At 39.4% G+C, this 18,989-nt stretch overlaps 1 protein-coding gene across 1 annotated transcript in view; it reads left to right on the top strand.

Annotated features, from left to right (window-relative positions):
* The window catches only part of clybl (citrate lyase beta like), a 73,719-nt gene extending 54,730 nt beyond the window's left edge, over positions 1 to 18,989 (top strand). Inside the window, exons 3-8 of the mRNA XM_028435645.1 lie at positions 3,261 to 3,449; positions 10,519 to 10,620; positions 12,250 to 12,343; positions 12,697 to 12,864; positions 16,314 to 16,438; positions 17,201 to 18,989. Coding sequence (XP_028291446.1) covers positions 3,261 to 3,449; positions 10,519 to 10,620; positions 12,250 to 12,343; positions 12,697 to 12,864; positions 16,314 to 16,438; positions 17,201 to 17,296 — 774 coding nt within the window. The 3' untranslated portion in view covers positions 17,297 to 18,989. The remainder of the gene's footprint in view (positions 1 to 3,260; positions 3,450 to 10,518; positions 10,621 to 12,249; positions 12,344 to 12,696; positions 12,865 to 16,313; positions 16,439 to 17,200) is intronic.

Below are 18,989 nucleotides of genomic sequence, written 5' to 3'. Positions count from 1 at the left end.
GCTCAAAAAAAGATGTAAAAGGTTGGAAATTGCTGCTGAAAAGTTTGCTTTGATCTTCACTGTAAACTCTCGGTTTATTGACATTGTCGGAAGTAAAATTAATTTTATGCATCCTAGAGGTCTACCGATATGGGATTTCAAGGCCGATGCAGATACCAATTGTTTGTTTTTTTTAATTCAGCCGATGGTTGATATCTAAATCCATTTTGGAGCGATATTTGAGGCCGATATCCTTTTCTTTAAAGCACATTGATTATGAAAGACAAGTGAAACACTCATGATATAAATGAAATATTGTTTGAAATGAAGACACAATAGAACTCTTAACATTTATTGAACTTTAATATCCCGTACACACCAAGTAAAACAAAAATCCTTATCCTATTAAGGATATATATCATAGGGATTTTGATCAGGCACTATTATATTATCCTTATCCTATTATATCAGCTTTTTATTTGTAAGCCTATTGGCTTCTACCTCTCCAATGCATATGCTATTATTATTATCACTTTTTTTTTGTTGTATATTCATACATCCGAATTGATGTTTTTTATGTTCTTTTCTTTTTTCCTTAATGGCTACTCTAAAGTGCTAAATGAAAAAAAAATATATAAATATCAAATAAAATAAAAATTTGGCCGATGGCCGATATTGAAAAAAAGTCCATATATCGGTCGACCTGTAATGCATTTGTCTACAGGACTCTACATCCCACAATGCAATGCGTGAAACTTTGCCATCAATGCCAATAAGAGAATGTTTACAGTGGAACTGAAATGTATTTTTCTGTGAAGGCTACATTATCTTTATCTGATAGGGAGAAAAAATATTGTCTCTAACAGCATTAAGAGAGTGTTTTGTTGTGGATCCAGAACTGGCGGCAATGCCTTTTATAGACGTTTTATTCCAGCGTCCTAGCATGGCCTAGTTTAATAGCAGATGGACTAGCATACTTTTTCAAGAAAAAACAGTCAGTTCAATAATATTTTCTTCAACCTTAACTTAAACATGCATATGACTGCTAACAGATCACAATTCAAAGATAATTTGTTTTATGTGCCTTTTAACTAATGTCTCTTGAGTTTTCTGTTACAAGTGGGCGGGGCATTAAACACACAGCTAAGTTAACCTGTAAAGGCATTTTCTGTAACATCCGTTGCTTATATGAAACTTTCTTAACTTTAGAGTTTACCCAGTCATTTGCTAGTTATTGGATGTGTTCAGTATTTCTTCTTAAAAATGCTAAACTTTAGTTGAAAAAACAATGTCCTTGTGCACCCCTAATGTTATACAAACACTGAAGCTCTCAAAGACTCGGGTCTCTGATCGTACCTGACATTTCCTAAGCCACTGTTTCCTCCTGCTGTCTAACTCAGACCACATTTCACACACAGAGCCTCTTGCCTCTCACACTGGACAGCTTTCCTCATTTCTTCCTCAATTTACACCATTGCTGCACACCAGCATCTGGTTTGAATAGAGCGATGTTTGCTACTGAGTTACTGATAGATGTAAGGAGTGTAGGCTGCTCTTTGATTTTTTTCTTCTTCTCCCTATTCTTCTCATCTCCCTTCCTGCTCAGTTCAATGCTGGTGCTGAGAAAAGAAAGTTGACCGTGCTGTTGGCTTATTTGGAGAATGATATACCTTACAGTGAAAACAGATAACCGGTTTCTTCTTGGCTTGATCATGTTTCATCTGTTGTTGTCATTTCTGATTTGTGTGCAGGATGCATGGAAGGCTAATTTGATTACATTTGTGGCCGTTACAATAATGCTGTGGTTATTTCCATGGTCGTGTCTTGTAACTCATAACATCTGAGGAGAAACATTGTCTGGAAGGAAATAAAATTGAGTATTTATAAATTATTGTTCCGTTTTACTAATGTGTTCCTTATATTCAAGAAATAGGTTATTTACAACTTTTCAATTTCCTTTACTTCTTAGTGATTAGAGCGAATGTTAACTCGGAAAGAGTTTTCTTAGCACTCTCTCTCTCTTTCTCTCAAGCTTTCATTACTTCACTGGTTAATGGACCAGGCAATTAACCTATGTTCTTTCTAGGATACATTTTGACAACACAATTTGATTTAGTCTTAGTTTTCTGTCATGATGGGGTTTTTTTTTTATCTTGGTTTTTGTCTTGATTTAGTCATTTATTTTTGGTTTTTTTTCTATGCTGTGCATATTCAGATTCCTTTAAAGATATTGCTTTCCAAATGTAAGCAACATATTAAGGGCTAAAATCTATTCCAGGGATCTGCAACCTGCGGTTCTGGAGCCTCATGTGGCTCTTTGACTCTTATGCAATGGCTCCCTATAGCTTAAAAAAAACTATTGAAATAAAGAGTTATTTTATTTACAGAGGCTATTAATGATTAATGACAAATAAAATCAAGATATAACAATTTGTTAACCTAAAATAAATCATGTTGTTCAATGACTCAGCATCTTCCTACTTCACCTCCTGCAACATCTACAGACCATTAACTTTCCTGCACCTGTGGGTAACCTTAAGTTTTAAATCCCTGGTAAAATAACTAACAAAAACACTATTCTGGAAGAAAATAGATATTTTAATTGTGTGGGGACAGATTAATTTAACCACCAATGTGCCGGTTAAATATGCATGCTTTATGTGTGGCAAGAAATGAGCAATTAGCGTGTGTTGACCACGTCATGTGTTATCAAATTAAGTAATCAAATTCAAGTTACTTTTTGTAGCCTTTCAAATACATTAACTAAAAAAAACTTCTTTATATAACATTGTGTTCATGTAAACTGAGATGGATTAGAATTTGAAGATGCAAGACACTGTTTTATTTCTTGATGTCACTTTATTTTATTTGATTCTAAACTGTTTCTAAGTTGCCATTTACATGATCAATAAAATTCAAGTCAAATTAAATCAAACATTATTCCACATAATTTTAACTATATAGAATTTAATAAACTCTTCATTGAGATGGTATTTTTTTTGGCTCCAGGAGGACTTTAACCCAGGTGAGATGAGGTAAAATGGTTCCTTTGAGAATAAAGGTTGCAGACCCCTGATCTATACATTACAATAGTTATGTAACTATAGTTGGTAATTTCTTTAGCTTTAGGAGCTTCTGTGATTCTTAAATAAAGATGATAAATATCCACATTGTAAAGTAATTTTAGCTCTGTCATCTAATGCAACATAATGCACATTGAATACCATTGTTTTTCATTGAATGATGTTTCTGTGGTTTAAGTTTTTTCTTCTGTTTTCTAGACTGAAGCCAGAGAGACCGTTTCTTTGATGTTAGAGAAACTGGACTTGGGTCGGACAGAAAAGTGTGTGCGGGTGAATTCGGTGTCCAGTGGATTGGCTGAAGCTGACCTGCAGGTCATTCTACATGGAAAGGTTCTTCCTCCTGCCATCATGTTGCCCAAAGTGGAGGACAAGCAGGAAGTACAGTGGGTGAGTCCTCTGTCATCGTCCACTAAAAATGAAGGTACACAAAATTCTTCAAAATGTCTCTCTTGCTTCTGGGTGTTTCTTTAAACACAGTAGTGCTCCTACACAAACTCACCAAGTAAGATGAAACCTTAGGAATCTTCAAAGCAGTCATAACAAACTTTTTCATTTTCCAGTAAAAGACGGAATTCATCCCAGTGTCGGGGACAGATGGAGTGTTTTTCTTGGCTGCTGCGCAAGAAGCGGATGACATTTCTTCGGATTAGCTCCAGAAGCCCGATAGCTCTCAGTAACTGCACAAAGGAGCCTTCTGGCACTGGTGGAATCACTGGAGACTACCATGAAAAAGAGCTCTGTCGTAACATGTGACTAAAAACTCATTTAGATAAACTGGAATCACTTAAGTAGACATATTTTTCATAAACGTGTATTCAATGGCTTTTTTATTCACACATTTCAGAGTGAAAAAGAAGGATTATTGTGCTTATTGAGATGGATGGATAGATGGATAGATAGATAGATAGATAGATACTTACATGTTCTATAATTCTAGTTTTCACAAATAAATAAAACACGCTCTAATAATGACTTTTTAATGTTAAATTCAGCTTCTCCACTCCAAGCTGACTGTAGGCAATCGCAAGTAGGTATTTATTCAGGCTATATGTGAAATACGATAATATTGATATCTTAAAGCTGCTACCCACGATGATTTTATCATTAGATAAAACCTTAGTTTATGCCTCATAGATCAATGAATCAAACATCATTTACTCCAAAAAAAACGTCAAAATTGCTGCTTGAAAGTTTGTTTTGATCTCCACTGTAGGCACTTTCTTATTGACATTGTCAGAAAAGTTTCCTGCATTGCATTGTGGGATGTGGAGTCCTGTGAACGCATGTATAGAAGTGTTTTTACTTCATTTCTTACTGTGATTTTTTGTTTGCCAGACAAGGAGATTTGCTTGACACTGTCTTTGTTGTAGCTTGTTCCCGGTATTCGCGCGATATCAGAATGAAGTAAAAACACTTCAATGCAGTAGAGCTGAAGATCCTTGCCCAAACATGACTACCCGGGTCACGTTCAGTGCGCAGTAAGTCAGCGGTCAGATGATGCTTTTCGATTAGCGCGACAAAGATGCACAAATGGATGCTGAGGAGGTGAATCGAAGGCTGGCGTCTGGCACATGATTAAATGATGTATAAATAAACGTATAAACAGCTCATTCTTGAGCTGTATGATGCAACATATGTGTAGCGGTCTGTACTCTTCTCAATGCGTTGTGTTTAGTTCTTAATGAAGACCACGTCACTTTTGGCCAACACAGTTTTTATTGGCAAAATCCTGGCATGAAATTAAAACAGTCAGTCCTTGCTTCTGCATACACACACACATATCTTACACAGAAGACAGCATGGTCAGAACTACAGCTATTATCATGAACATGTACATAAAATGAACAAAACGTACCTGGCATGAAATTAAAACAGTCAGTCCTTGCTTCTGCATACACACACACATATCTTACACTGAAAATATAAAAATCAACAAAAATCACCCATTAATTATAAGTTTAAAGTAAATAATAAAAATAAAACCGGAGCTCAAGGCCTGTGCTACTCACCAGAAGACAGCATGGTCAGAACTACAGCTGTCTTCCGGGTGCACGTCCCACGTTCACAGGGGTGAGGCATTCAATGACGCTGGGATAAACTTGATTCAATGCAATGTGTGCATATTGATGGCAAGTGGAATTATACATTTTTAACTCCGTTACATATGCACAAGTGTTAATTTTAATAGTAACCTTTGTTACTGTGGTTCCAGTTCTGTTCAGGTCATTGACCAGTTCCCCCCATGTAGTTCTGAGCTGATTCCTCACCATTCTCAAGATCATTTGTACCCTGCGAGATGAGGTCTTGCATGGAGCCCCAGGTCGAGGAAGATTGTCATTGATCTTGTATTTCTTCCATTTTCTAATAATAGCCCCAACAGTTGATCTCTTCTCACCAAGCTGCTGTTGTAGATTGGCTCATTCCAGTCTTGTGCAGGTGTACAATTTTATCCATGGTGTCTTTAGAGTCAATTCTCTGGTCCTGGCTATGGTGGAGGTTGGAGTTTGACTGTTTGAAGGTGTGGACTGGTGTTTTTATACAGTTAACAAGTTCAAACAGGTGCCATTGGAAGAAAAAATAGCTTTTTAAAGAAGTAAGAGGTCTGTGAGAGCCAGAATTCTTGCTTGTTTGTAGGTGCCAAATACTGTACATATTTTTCACAAGAATTTACAAATAAATTTGTTAAAACTCCCTGGATTTTACTCTGTCTCTCACAGTTGAAGTGTACCTATGATCGAAATGACAGACCTCTCTCATCTTTTTAAGTGGGACAACTTGCACAATCGGTGACTGCCAAATACTTTTCTTCCCTACTGTATGTAGAGAGCAGGTATAGTAAATATAAGCTGAGTTATTAAAGGGCCCATGTTACGCTAAATCAACTTTTCTGTGCTTTAAACATGATAAAAGTGCTATTTGGGCTTCATACACATGCACAAAGTGTTTTTTTCATTGATTTATTCAATTGTTAGTTAGAGGGTGATTTGCTCCTTTCCTACTACAGGGTGAGCACAAACACCTCGCTTCAATTTGATGACGTGTTCCCACTTTGATGACAAATTTGACGCGGCACTGAGCTGGAGAAGCCGCGCCTCCAGGAGGCTCTCTGCCATGATTAACATGTAAACAGACACGCCCACGAAGGTGAGCATTTCAAAGTCCTTTGCACAGTGCTATGTATGTATTTTCTACAGTCTATGTATGTACCGGTGAACGCCCCGCCCCCACGCTCTGTCTTGTGTTTATAAAGCAGCATGAGCTCAGCTATAGAGTGGGTGGGAGGAGGGCGGGCCGTCCTCTGGCCCTATGTTACCGTGCGGGGAGGTGGAAGTCAGTGTCCCGTCTATAGACACGCCCACTCATGAATAAGCATAAGTAGGCCGCAAATCAGCCTGTTTGTGTAGAGTTTCTCAGAAAGTGACTTTTCAGACACTAAAACTCTGGAAAACAGGAGAGTTTGGGAAAATAAACCTCAATTACTATGTTTTTGGGGTTCTTAGAACAAATGGAGATGGGTGAAAAATAGCATAACATGGGACCTTTAAAGAATCTCACCTCGGATGAAATTACATGTGCGCACACAGATTTGAATAGTGTCGAGCTGTAACAGGTTCGAGCTTTAAAAGCATTGGCTTCATTCAGACTTGGGCCGTATTCTGTTGGGCTCGAGCTGTGTCTGGTTTCAATTTTTACACCCAATTACAGCTCTGTTACACCCATGTCAATGACTCTAGATCCCCCGATGCAATGCAGAAAATGTCAACAAATGGAGTGTTTATGGTGGAGGTGAAAACAAACTTCCAAGCGACACTTCCAACCTTTTACATATTTTTAAAGCATATGATCCTTAATTTATTGATCAATGAGGCCTACACTGGATTTATCTGATAAAAAATATATATCCTGAAGCTTTGAATGAAGACTGTTTTTATGACCTCCACATCATTTAAGAAAAGAAAATTTAGCGGCAAGAAAATGTCACTACAGTGGATTTTCTTTGCAATGGTCTTAACAGATTCTGAAAACTCACTAATGTATCTTAAAGAAAAAAAACAACACATTCAATAACTGCACGTTTTTGTTTTGTTTGTGAGGTTGTTGCTTATTTTTAAGCTTGTGTTTTTATTTTTTTGTTGTCTGTATCTTGTTGATAAAGAATTGTGTCATCAAACTAGAATTGAAAGTATTTTTTTAATGGAGGAATTAGAGTGGTAGTGAAAGGCGTATATGTGACTAGTCTGGCCTTTTACACCAGTGTTACTACACACAATGGCGCACACACACTAACACACCCTAATGTGGTCTTGGGGCAGGAGCAGGAAGTTTTTAACTAGTGCTTTTAATTAGAACACGTCTATTTCCTGGTGCCCTTTTCTTTCTTCCACGTATAATTGCTGACAGGTGTTCACTAATTCTCTTCAGCACTTTTCTCTCTCGGCTTCCTTCCCCTTACTTTCAAAAGTCATTTTTGTGTATTTTTTTTTTTTTTACAATTCACTATTATTATTGCTATTATGCTGAAAATCACAGGCAACTCATTGAAAGCTTGAAAGAGCAGGTAATTACCCACACATACATTTATTTTTTTCTTCTTCTAATACTAACGCTCTGCGGTAAAAAGCACTTTTATTGTATGTGCCATCATTCCCGTATATTGGTGCTGTTCTTTGCGAGATAAGTGCACTGTAAAACTGTTTTCACCTATGAGTCGTTTGTCATATTTGTTACGTCAGCAGGTGCACTCGTGCTCCAAATACGGCGTCAAGCTCGTCTAAAAGACACCTTTATTTATTCTTTTATGCTAATGCCATCTTGTTTGTACAATGTAACGTTTACAAGGTTTTGTTCACAGGTTTTGGGGTCTTGGCGGGTGAAGTTACATGGCAATTGTAAGCCTTGTGTCTTGATTTTTCTTCCCTCTTGTGAAGCAATGCCGTAAATCCCTTACTTGTTTATTTTTCTCCCTTTTTTATTGATATTAGCACAGGATCCTCCAGACTGATTTGTTGCTAAAAGATGGACCTGCTTGTTTCTCTTTGTGTGGAAAGCTTTTGCTCTGTCCCTCCGCTCTCCTTCGGCCCTTGTGTGACTGACAGGCCTTATTGGGCTATAACAGGCGTAACTCCCTCCCTTTGTCCGAGGACAATTCTCACACAGATTCGGAGCCGTGTGCATTCTTTGCCCCACCACACTATTTGGCGTGCAATGGGAGCAAAAGAATCGCACCCTGTCCCGCTCCTCCTCCTCTACTCCTCCTCCTGTCCCCTCCCCTCGTCCCTCTCTCCGCTTCCCCTCTGTGAAATGAACACTTCAGCAGGTCGGAAACATTTAATCTGGCCCCCTTTTGAAGAAAATTAATTGAAACTTGTCCCACTATAGCCTCCTTTCTCTATTTTTTACTTACCCTCCTTCTCTGTTCATGACTGGGTGTCGAAATTGTCGGAGAGCTTGTTGGTAGTGTGGCTTTGAATGGTGAGAAGAGGTGTTATTTCTTCTTTTCACATTCCGTTTTTTTCTTCCAATTCAGCGGGGAATAACATCTAAACGGGCCCCGGCTTGGAGAGCCATTGACAGTTAATGGTTGCTGTACATGAGTGAGGGACAATGAAGCCGCTCTGCAGAGCGCCTTATGCAGCCTCAATCAGAGCCCTTAAAGTGTATAATAGCCAAAGAGGAAAATGCAGGACAGCGACAGAAACATGTAATCAGAGGTGTTTGCGGGCTTTTCAGCCAGCAGTGCTGCACGGAACTGCCATTTGTTCGAATCCAAACAGCCCACGGGGCTCTTCTGCAGACTTGTACCACGTTTGCATGGCGCGGTGTACTCGCTGGTAATCTCAGTGTGTAATATCAGCCGGGCTTCCCCACAACAGGCCGTATCTATCTGTTTCCTCTGTCACAGAAAGAGGTTTATCTACACCCTCTTTTCACACACACCCTATCCCTTCCTGTGTTTGCGAGGCGGGGGGGTCGATGGGGTGCATATTATGCTAAGCCCCTAGCGTTAGTTTTTATGTTGCCATAGCAGCCTTGCTCCCACAGGGTTGTGACCTCAGATGATTACAGTACAAAGCCTATTGGGTCTTGAAAACCTCTTTGAAGATGAAAAGTCTTTGATGGTTTGTATTTATGCAAATCTCTCAGATATGATTTATCCAACTGAGATTGAATAGAGAGATGATTAAAATTACCCTTATTTTTTTGAAATTCTTCAATAGAGGACTGTTCTTTGGGTTTGGGGAACAAGAGTGGCCAGTGCAAGTGCAGGGGTTATTTTTTGCTCTGCATTTTGAGAAATCATCAAGCTCTACCTGAGGGTCTTTACAGCCCTCTTTATTTCCCTTGTTATTTAAAGAGAGCAAGAAAGAAGAGAAAAGGGGGACACCGCGGTACACTTCCCTACTCTGAGCTTTTGCACTCTCTCCTCTACCTCTCTCTCTCTCTCTCTCTCTCTCTCTCTCTCTCTCTCTCTCTCTCTTTCTCTCTCTCCCTCTCTCTTTTTTTGTCTGGCTTTGAAAGGAAATATCTGTCAGAGGGGGCTTTTGTGTGTTTCCAGATGATAGATTTAGGAATTTGGGCAACCCCACTGGCAGTCCAAGGCTAGCTGTGAACTGTTCTGTTGGAAAAAATTGAAATGCTTTGGTCTATAAAGACTTTAACTTGGTTTTCAAGCCCTACTTATAGGTGAGCTTGCATATTAGCAGGAAACGCGCAGAATAAAGAACTCTGCAAAGTATCCCACTCTTGATTGTTGCTCCAGGCGCCCCCCCCGCCCCCCCTCCCACATTCCCTGCCGCCATGAAGGAGGGACACAAAGTGGAATAAACTTGCCTTAAAAAATGCACTCTGACATGTAAAGTCTTATTTCCCCATCCTCTTATTTGATATTTGGTTTCTTCTTTTGCGTGCCGTGTGTGTGCATGCATGGGCCGCTGTGTGCATTTACATGTGTGCACTCAGGGGAGCACACTGTGTCGTTGTTCAGAGCTGTTGGAAGAAGAAGCGTCCAAACCAAGGGGGGAAACCCTGGAGATAATGTAAAATATTTCATTTGAAGAGCTTTTGTTGCCGCTTTTCTTTACTCACCCTGTGAACCCTTATGGATGTGTGGGTGAATATGGACCAAAGAGGGAACTGAGCAGATAATAAAGGCATCAAGACTTCTATCTAAAGTGGCTTTTTGCACATTAAGATCCCCCCCCCACACCCCGTTCCTCTTTCAGCTGTAAAACGCACTAGATTTTACAAAACATCTGCAATTGATTCGTGTTTTTCTTTTCCAGTTTTTCAATGACCTGTTAAATCTCACCTTAACTGCATCACTTATCAGGTGACATCAATATAAACAAATGGCTGTGTACATGTATGATCACAAATATGATTTTTGGTTGCTCCTTATTGAAAGAGTTGCATTTGTTAATGAGTTTGTGTCTAAAATGGTCTCCCATGTGTTCAGTTTGTTGACAGATTTCAACACCACTTGAAAGGACGGGCATTGACAGAGCCCATTCGCCTCGTCACCTTTGTGGAAACCGCTGTGGGCCTGCTCAATTTTAAGGTAAATTACAAACAAATCCTTCCTCCCCGAAAAAAAATTGTGCAAGCATAGGAGATTTTGCCTGTTTATCCATTGTTCTCTTTAGATTAAAGAGCGCTTCAATGAGCAGGAAACTCCACATGTCCAAAATAAAAGGGATTCAAAGCTCTCCGACTGTCTCTCGAAATGAGCCTTCTGAGGCTTTCTGGGTTTTTTTTTTTTTTTTTTTCTTCACTGTGTGTCTCATTCAGGTTTACTGACATTTTTAATTAGACATTGTTTTATTATCATCCCCGTGGTAAAATTTGTAATAATATTTTGTCTGGCATCAAAGTCATTTCTGGCAAAGTGCAGCACGACCTTGGAGCTGCGTTAGGGAAGAGAGGCAGGGGAGAAACCAGCTGTCATGCGTTTTTTTTTTTTTTTTTTTTTTTTTTTTTTTTTAAACTTTTGATTTGTTATTTTTTTTTTTTTCTCATTGTGTTGTTGTGTTTGTGCTTGTGAGTGTATGTTTTGATGGTGCATGGGGTAGAAAGAGGCTGGGGGAGATTTCTTTTTTTGTGTGTGTGTCTCCAAATTGAACCCCAGGTTGCAAAACAACACTGCTAGGGGTGGAAATTAAATTGGAGGCCAACAAAAGTACAAAAAAATATTGTAACTGTTTTACACACTTCCCCACAGAGGATGCACTTTTTCTTTCTTCTTCTTTTTTTTCAGAATAATTGCCACTATAAAAGTTGTTTGGAATTTCTTAGATGGATACATAACAAAGCCTTACTTTTTAACAGGATGACAAAAAAAAAAACCTGAACTGTGTCACTGAATAATCTTTGTACTGATGCTATCCTTGTTTTTTTAAGTTTATAGTTTAGCTTTATTAACTGTTATATATGATGCATTGCTGTTGGAGAGAGATGGGCAACTTTTAACATAATGGGAGCCAAAAATACTGTAAATGTTTGATCCAAGGGCCACATTATCAACATTCATGTCGGAATTTAGATTGACCAGTCTGAGCATTTACACAAGCAACAATAAAGAATTTGTGTGTGTCTTTATCGTGATTTTGTTTTGGGGTTTTATTTTTTGTATATTCTTGTTCTTGTTTTTTTTTTTTTTTTTTTTTTTTTTTTAGCCATCTTATGTATTTGTATTGTGTTTTTGTCAGGATTTTGTGACTTATTTTTTATTTTATCTTTCATATTGTGCATTTTTCTGTTGCCATTTTGCATATTTTTCTGTGTTTGAGGTAGTTTGTGGATTTACTTTCGAGGTCGCACAAAACTAGACCAAGGGCCACTTGTGGGACCTTGCCCATGTCTCCTTTAAAAAGTGGCCTGAATTGACCTAAATTCAAACTAAACTACAGTGTTTCGATACAATCATTACAGTGTGCAATGCATTGTCACTGCATATGGGCTTGAGCAGCAACATACCAACATCAAGTCTATGCAAATGGTTTTGATTATAGGAACGTATGTGTTTTTGTAGAGGTGTTATTGTGATAGATTTGTAATAATGGCTAATAGAGAATCATATTGAGCCTGATTTGGAGCATTGTCCCAATGTGTTGTCCATCTTTGATTCCCTACAGAATGTCTCATCTTGTCTCTACATAAACTGTATAACGGAAATATTGTTTTTTTGCAGGATGTTTGTCAGGAATTTTGTCACCTTGCTCCAAAAGCAGGTCTCCACCATGACGCCGTAGTGTTTGGCTCTGATGACTTCTGTGCCAGCATTGGTAGGTTTGCTCTAAAATTCACATTTTCTGTTCAATGTTTTCTGTTGCTCTTTTTAATCATGTAAAGCACATTGAATTGCCTCGTGTATGAAATGCGCTATACAAATAAATTTGCCTTGCCTCTTTGGTGAACCACAAATTACATTTAAAGAATGCAACGGACCACCTTGACAAATCTTTCTTCATGTTAATGACTTAATAGTCCCAGGAGTTATTAAAACCACAGATGAACCCAGATATACAACTTGTGTTTGTTTTATGTATGCAGTGGCTGCTGTTCATCACCGCTCCTATTTTCCCTTTTGGCTTATTCTATAATAACATCACACTATCTTTTAACACCCTTATATTAGGTGCTACACGGACCAAAGATGCTGTGGAGCTGCTTTACGCTAGGCAGAAGGTGGTGGTGACCACCAAGGCGTTTGGACTGCAGGCTATAGACATGGTCTACATTGATTACAAGGACGTGGATGGGCTCAGGCAGCAGGCCCGAGAAGGAGCTCTCATGGGCTTCACAGGTACGTTAAAACTGGAGACAGCAGGTCGTTCCTCTTGAGACGTATGTGTAGCTGTGTTTCCATGACAAAATTTTGCAAAATAAAAGTGTAATTGCAGTTTAAACGTGTTTTTATTGTAGGTTGTTTTGGGCAAGAGCCTCGTAACTCCCGTGAAATGTCATTGTGCGAGACTTCGCTGCAGGAAGATGGACGCTCCAAACTTCCTTATAAAACTCTGTTTTCCTTTGTTGTTTCACGTCTAATGTGGCACTAATGATTTTTAACTATAATGCTAAGAAATGTCCCGTTCTCCTCTTCCATCTACATGTACCGCGCCATGTTTTCTCAGAGATAAGTGGTCATGTGACCAGGTACGTCACGTTCTATGACGTGCAGTTTTGGAAAAAGTGTTTCCATAGCGATTTTGCGACACATTTCAATATCGAAACGTCTGAAATTCCCCCTCCTGAAAGCGTAAAAACTTTTTAGCGATATTCAAGTGTTTTTTGGGAAATTCTGGTGTTTCCATTACCAGTTTTTATTGCGCTATTTAGATTTTGCACATTTCCAAAGGTAATAGAGACGCATCTACAGTGTTGTAGGTGCAGTTTTTTTCATCTAAACACTGTTGAGTCAAACACACCTCAACACCTTGTTGCAAGTGGCAATCATTGATCCTACGTTTGTATCCATACTTTCTCTCCCTCTATTACACTTTCCTTGTCCTCTCTCACCTGAATGCATGTGTAGTATGAGCTATAGCCAGTAAAATACTGGAGGGTTTTGATTGTTTCCTATGCAGATGTTTTTATCTTTAAACTGACAAAAATCTCATCCCACAAACCTCATGCTCATCCTTTACAGTTTGGATTATGACTGCTATGGTTTAATTTTTACACTGGGTATTTAGATCTGAAAATGTAATTAGATGTATCACCTTTATAATAAGTTGTCCGAGTGGACTCTCTGTACATTTTAAACAAAATCTGTCTATTTGTGCACAAATCCCAGAATTAGGCTTTTTTTTTTGCAGTACTGCATGCCTTTTTGATATTACATAATTTCACCAACACTGGTTATTTTTACATTAATCAATCATCTTTTTGTAGCTATTTTGCTAGTCTTAATGCTGAGGGTTTTGTTTCAGTTGTGAAATCAGCATCTGCCATATTTACACCAAAACAAAAACTTTACAATTAAAAAAAAAAAAAAAAAAACATTGGCAAACAATGTCGCTGCACTCGCCCAGACTGGCATGTTAGCGACATGTCACACAATCAAAGCAGTTCAAAGGATGAGCTTTGTTTTGTCTCCCACAGAAACTCATCCCGGTGACCTCACTTGGCAACAACACGGAGTTACTGAATAATAAATGCAACCCTCAATTCATCGGATTTAGTTGTTGATTCACGCAGATATTCCAAACATATCCAATTTTTTTTAAATGTCCTTGCTGCTGCTTTGAAGATTAATTTTTCTAATTATTAGTGTTTGCAACCGAGGCAGATCAAAGGTTGCTCTGGCTGTTGGGAGTGTGCGGTATAAAAGCGGTAAAAGCCGGTGATCAGAAGCAGCTGGTTAATGAAATAAAAGGTTTGGGTTGATATGGAACAGAACAATTCAAAGCTGTGGATTAGTAGCTCAGAAGCCATGGGCACTCTTAGTATCTTAGTAGCTATTACTGGCCTGAGTGCGCTTAAGCAATAATACGGTGCAGCCAAAAGCTGCTACCTGTGCCGTAATTGACCTTGGCACTACCTAAGCCGTGTGCAGCTCCCATTAGCACACGAGGCTGGCATAACGCGCTCGTTTGTCAAGAGAAGTGAACATTCCTCATCTGTGACAGTAAATTCATGTGTCGGGAAATATTGTAAGAGTCACGTTACAAACGCTGCATTTTGTCTGCTTTGGTTTATGTGTTTCTTTATGGGGGGAAGAGGAGGGAAAAGTGTTTTCACCATCGCCACCAAAATCTCTGCTTTTTCAGACCAAACATTACACTTCCCCGGGACCTTGTCCATCATTCGCCTCAGAGCACTTAGCTAAATAGCAACCCTCCAATGAAATGCCAGCACCACATGGCAACCCACGATTGGCTGGAGGGCATGAATGATGCATTTTAGGAGAACCAATGGGTTATAACGGAGGTCACCTCAGTCACCCAGTCTGTCTGTTGGCTCTGTCATTCTGCTGTAGTCCTACATGCTCAGTGCTCACACACAGACACTGCTCACAATATGTTTAACCCTGTGTGTGTGTGTGTGTGTGTGTGTGTAGAAACTATTCTTTTGGTAGTAAAACAGGTGGCTGAGGAGGGAGTACACATTCGGTTATATCATGTACTTTGCCTGTTTATCCATGTTTTTTTTTTCTCCTTTTATGTCAGACTGTCAACTTGAAGCATGCATGTACACAATAGGAATATGTTCTTGTGTAATTGACTCAGTGAGCCCGGGGAGTCCTTAAGCAGTTTGTTTAGCTGTGAATGTGTCAGCTTTAGATTCAAATACGCATATTACAGCTCACTACAGCACCACAAGGGATTTTAAACGGGATTGGAAGTGTGCACTGTTCTCCGCAGCTGTCACTTTCAGAAAATTACAGTTTGAGTTACATTTCAAAGTCAAAGCGTTTTTTTTTTCCTTTTTTTTTTTGCACGAGACGACTCTAAATCTGAGGTTAACTCAGGTGAGTGAAGCTCCGACGAAAAGGGCAAGTTCTCGTCTACTCCTTTCCGTTGCCGTTCCTCCTCCTCCTCCTTATGAATTTTGAGTTTCTTTACCCCCGTGCAGCCCGCCTCCTCTGCCACCTTGAAGGATTTGTTATTGCACACGCGGCCTAAGCCCTAAAGTGTGGAGTTCCTGCTGGCTGCGTCTGAGCCGCCCGCTCTCTCCAGAGCATTCATAACCTCAACTTATCACGACAAGTTTGATCTGCAAATGTACACGGGATTATGTCTACGGAGTTCACCCACATTTAAGTGTCGAGAGCAGGAGGTGCAAAGAAAACCCCAAATGTATGTTAGGCTGTGATTTCTGTCAAAGCTCATCAAATGCATTTCTTACAAGGTTGTTCCTTCTTTTTTGTTCTAAATATATAGTTAATGAGTTAAATTTCACTCTCAATGCATTGTGTAAAGTTAGTGCTTGCCAAGCAGAAGGGAGATACTTTATATCTGTCATGATGCACAGCATCATCTGGTCCTGCACGAGCCCTCTGACTCACCTCAATGCCAAAGCACATACTGATGCATATACAAACCACTCATCCGTACCTCCTCTATCTCCTTTCATTGCATCACAGTTGTTATTTTTTTTTTTTCAACACTAGTTAGAAGCTTTTACTCACAAAAGTGGGTAAAATAAAAGCATGTTACGGGATGGACTGTATTTTTTTCTTATCAGAATCTGCTGAAAAGCCTGCTGCTTTAATTAATACTGTGGATTTTCTCTGCGTGTGCTTGTATGCAGGAAAGCAGGTCATCCACCCCGGACAGATCCCGGCTGTGCAGGAGGAGTTCTCCCCCAGTCAGGAGAGGGTGCAGTGGGCCCAGGAGCTCATCGCTGCTTTCCAACAACATCAAAAGGAGGGAAAGGTATTATTTCAGAGTTTAGGAGCCACTTAATATTATTTAAATTTCTCAGCTTCTCTCACTAGAACTATTCATTAGCACATGTTTTATCCATTCTGTGTCCAATCCAAGGATACAAATGTAAACATAGCATAAATAATTGCTGTTTCATTGAAACCCAATTTGCAGTTTGTTCGAATTGGGCATCAGAGCAGAGGTTATTATGTCAACTGCGTGTCTACTTACACAGCTCTAGGTCCAGGGTATACATACTGTATACGCCGCAGACTATGGATGGATGAGGGAGGGACGGAGGGAGGGGGAGGCTGGGCCAATTAAGTGTACAATATTATTGTTCCTAATTTAGTGCATGGTTGGATCCTGTGTGCTGAGCTCTGTGGGCTTTCTGCTGAGGTAATGCACAATCTGCCCACACCTCTCTCCCTGCCAGGGCTGCTCCTACTAAGCATCGCCCGAGGGATTTTTGTTCTCCCCATCCGCCCGCTGCACAGTGTGTGTGTGTGTGTGTGCGTGTGTGTGTGCGCGTGTGTGTGTGCAGGTGCATGTGTAAATGTAGTCATTTTCTATACCTATAGGTTTTTTAAAGAAATACATCGACTTGTTACACAGTAAAAGTACATTTAATAATAATAATAATAATAATACATCAAATTTATATAATGCTTTTCTGCTGTCAGTTATTATTTTCAATGACACGACAATGTAAGGCATTATGTACAATTTTTATTTTTTCTGTCTCTCTTTTTTTCTTCAAATCCATTCCAGGGAGCGTTCACCTTCCGTGGCAGCATGATTGACATGCCCTCGCTGAAACAGGCTCAGAACATTGTCACGCTTTCTGTCTCCATGCCCAAGATATAACACATCTGTTCAAAGGAAACGGGACACACATCCTCAACCAAACCACACAGGCCGATGAAAGCTTCAAATAATACACATTTTTATTATCATCATTACATGTTATTGTAAAAAAACACTACTTCACAAGCTCATTCATATCATCTGTTACCTGACGTATGAAAAGATAAATGTGTATGGTGTACATTATGACCTGATTTTCTGTTTCAATTATGATATTTTCTGGTACATTTAAAACCCAAACTATGAATTTGCTTCTGAACAATCCTGTTTTATGTGTGTGCGTGTGTGTGTCGTCCTTGGCACGCTCTGCAGAATGCACCCAGGCCTTCAGTCTCTTCTAGGTCACGGAAACAGATCTCCCCCCTGTATGGTCCAGGCATCTGAGCAAAAGGGTAAACAAACACAAGTCGCTGTTGTGAGTCCATTCACTGGGCCCTCTGTGTTGCATTCAGGCCTCAGCCCCCTACCTCAGCCCTGTATCGCATCCAAAAGTCATGCCTGCTTTAAGGAAATCCAATGATGGAAGTGCGTGACATTACAATTTAGCCTTATTGTTTTGTGAAAACATGCAGCTCTGGTTTTTTTTTTTTTTTTGGCAGTTTTGACAAGGTCGATGCTGAGCTGATGGTGAAGGCGTGTGTCAATAGAAATGCTGTATCCTGAGTTTTTGAAATCACCATATTCATTTACAGGCAGTGTTTGATAGAAAGCCCCTAAAGGGCGGAATCTCACCGAAACTGCATTAATCTATTCAGAGATGAAGATTGAAAATGAACTCCGTAATGGATTCAGGAAAGAAGTTTGTTGTCTCGGCCCAAATGAAAGCACAAAGGGGCTTTGAGGAGCACTTGTCCATGTCTGACTTGCAGAGACAGTGAAGTGGGTGAGAATGAGACAGATTAGTGGCCATGTTGCTCCAGCAGACCTGGACCATGGCTTTGTCTCTGTGACTGTGGATGGAAGGATAATTGGTGGGGTGTTGAATGGTTAATAGCACCATTGGTGACCATGGTAATGAAAGCCCCCCTATACCCCGTCCACCCCACCTCATCCACTCATCTATCCCTCTTTTTCCCTCTGCCTTACTGTATGATCTATTGTGTCTGGGCCAGGCCAGGCCAGGCCAGACAAAAAGATTGAAACCACTCCTGCGTCCAGCCACCAAACTGTGAGCGTCTCTTTGGCATTTGGCCACATTTCTCTCACCCATGGTTCACTTTTCTGTGGTGAATAATACACTTCCAGCTTGTTTGTTTGTTTTCTCTGGAGTTCGTGGACAAAACGACCAATGTGGATGTATCCCATGACAGAAAACTCTTGAGTTATTGAGTCGTTTTTGTATGCTTCTTAATATATTGAAATCTGATATGAAAAAATACCGTTGCACTCTTGTCAACCTGAAATAGTTACAATTGTTAAAATAAAATTATGTGCCACATTTAGTTTTCTAAATTTGGCACTCAATTTTACACATTTTCTCATGATTAAATTTGTAAAGGTGTTTGTTTTTGTTTTGTGAAATATATGAAATCATTTTCAATACTTTAATGTTGTTGTTTTGACCTAAAGTTAAGTTGCTGATCTTAATTGCATTATCATCTTTATTAAAAAAAAACAAAAAAACAAGCTTATATGAATGTGCTACATATACTGTATATGCATGTTGTATTGTAATTTAAAGAAAGTAAGCTAA

The sequence above is a fragment of the Gouania willdenowi genome, chromosome 21 (genome assembly GCF_900634775.1).
Source record: "Gouania willdenowi chromosome 21, fGouWil2.1, whole genome shotgun sequence".
NCBI lineage: Eukaryota > Metazoa > Chordata > Actinopteri > Blenniiformes > Gobiesocidae > Gouania > Gouania willdenowi.
This window is presented reverse-complemented; position numbering and strand designations above follow the sequence as displayed.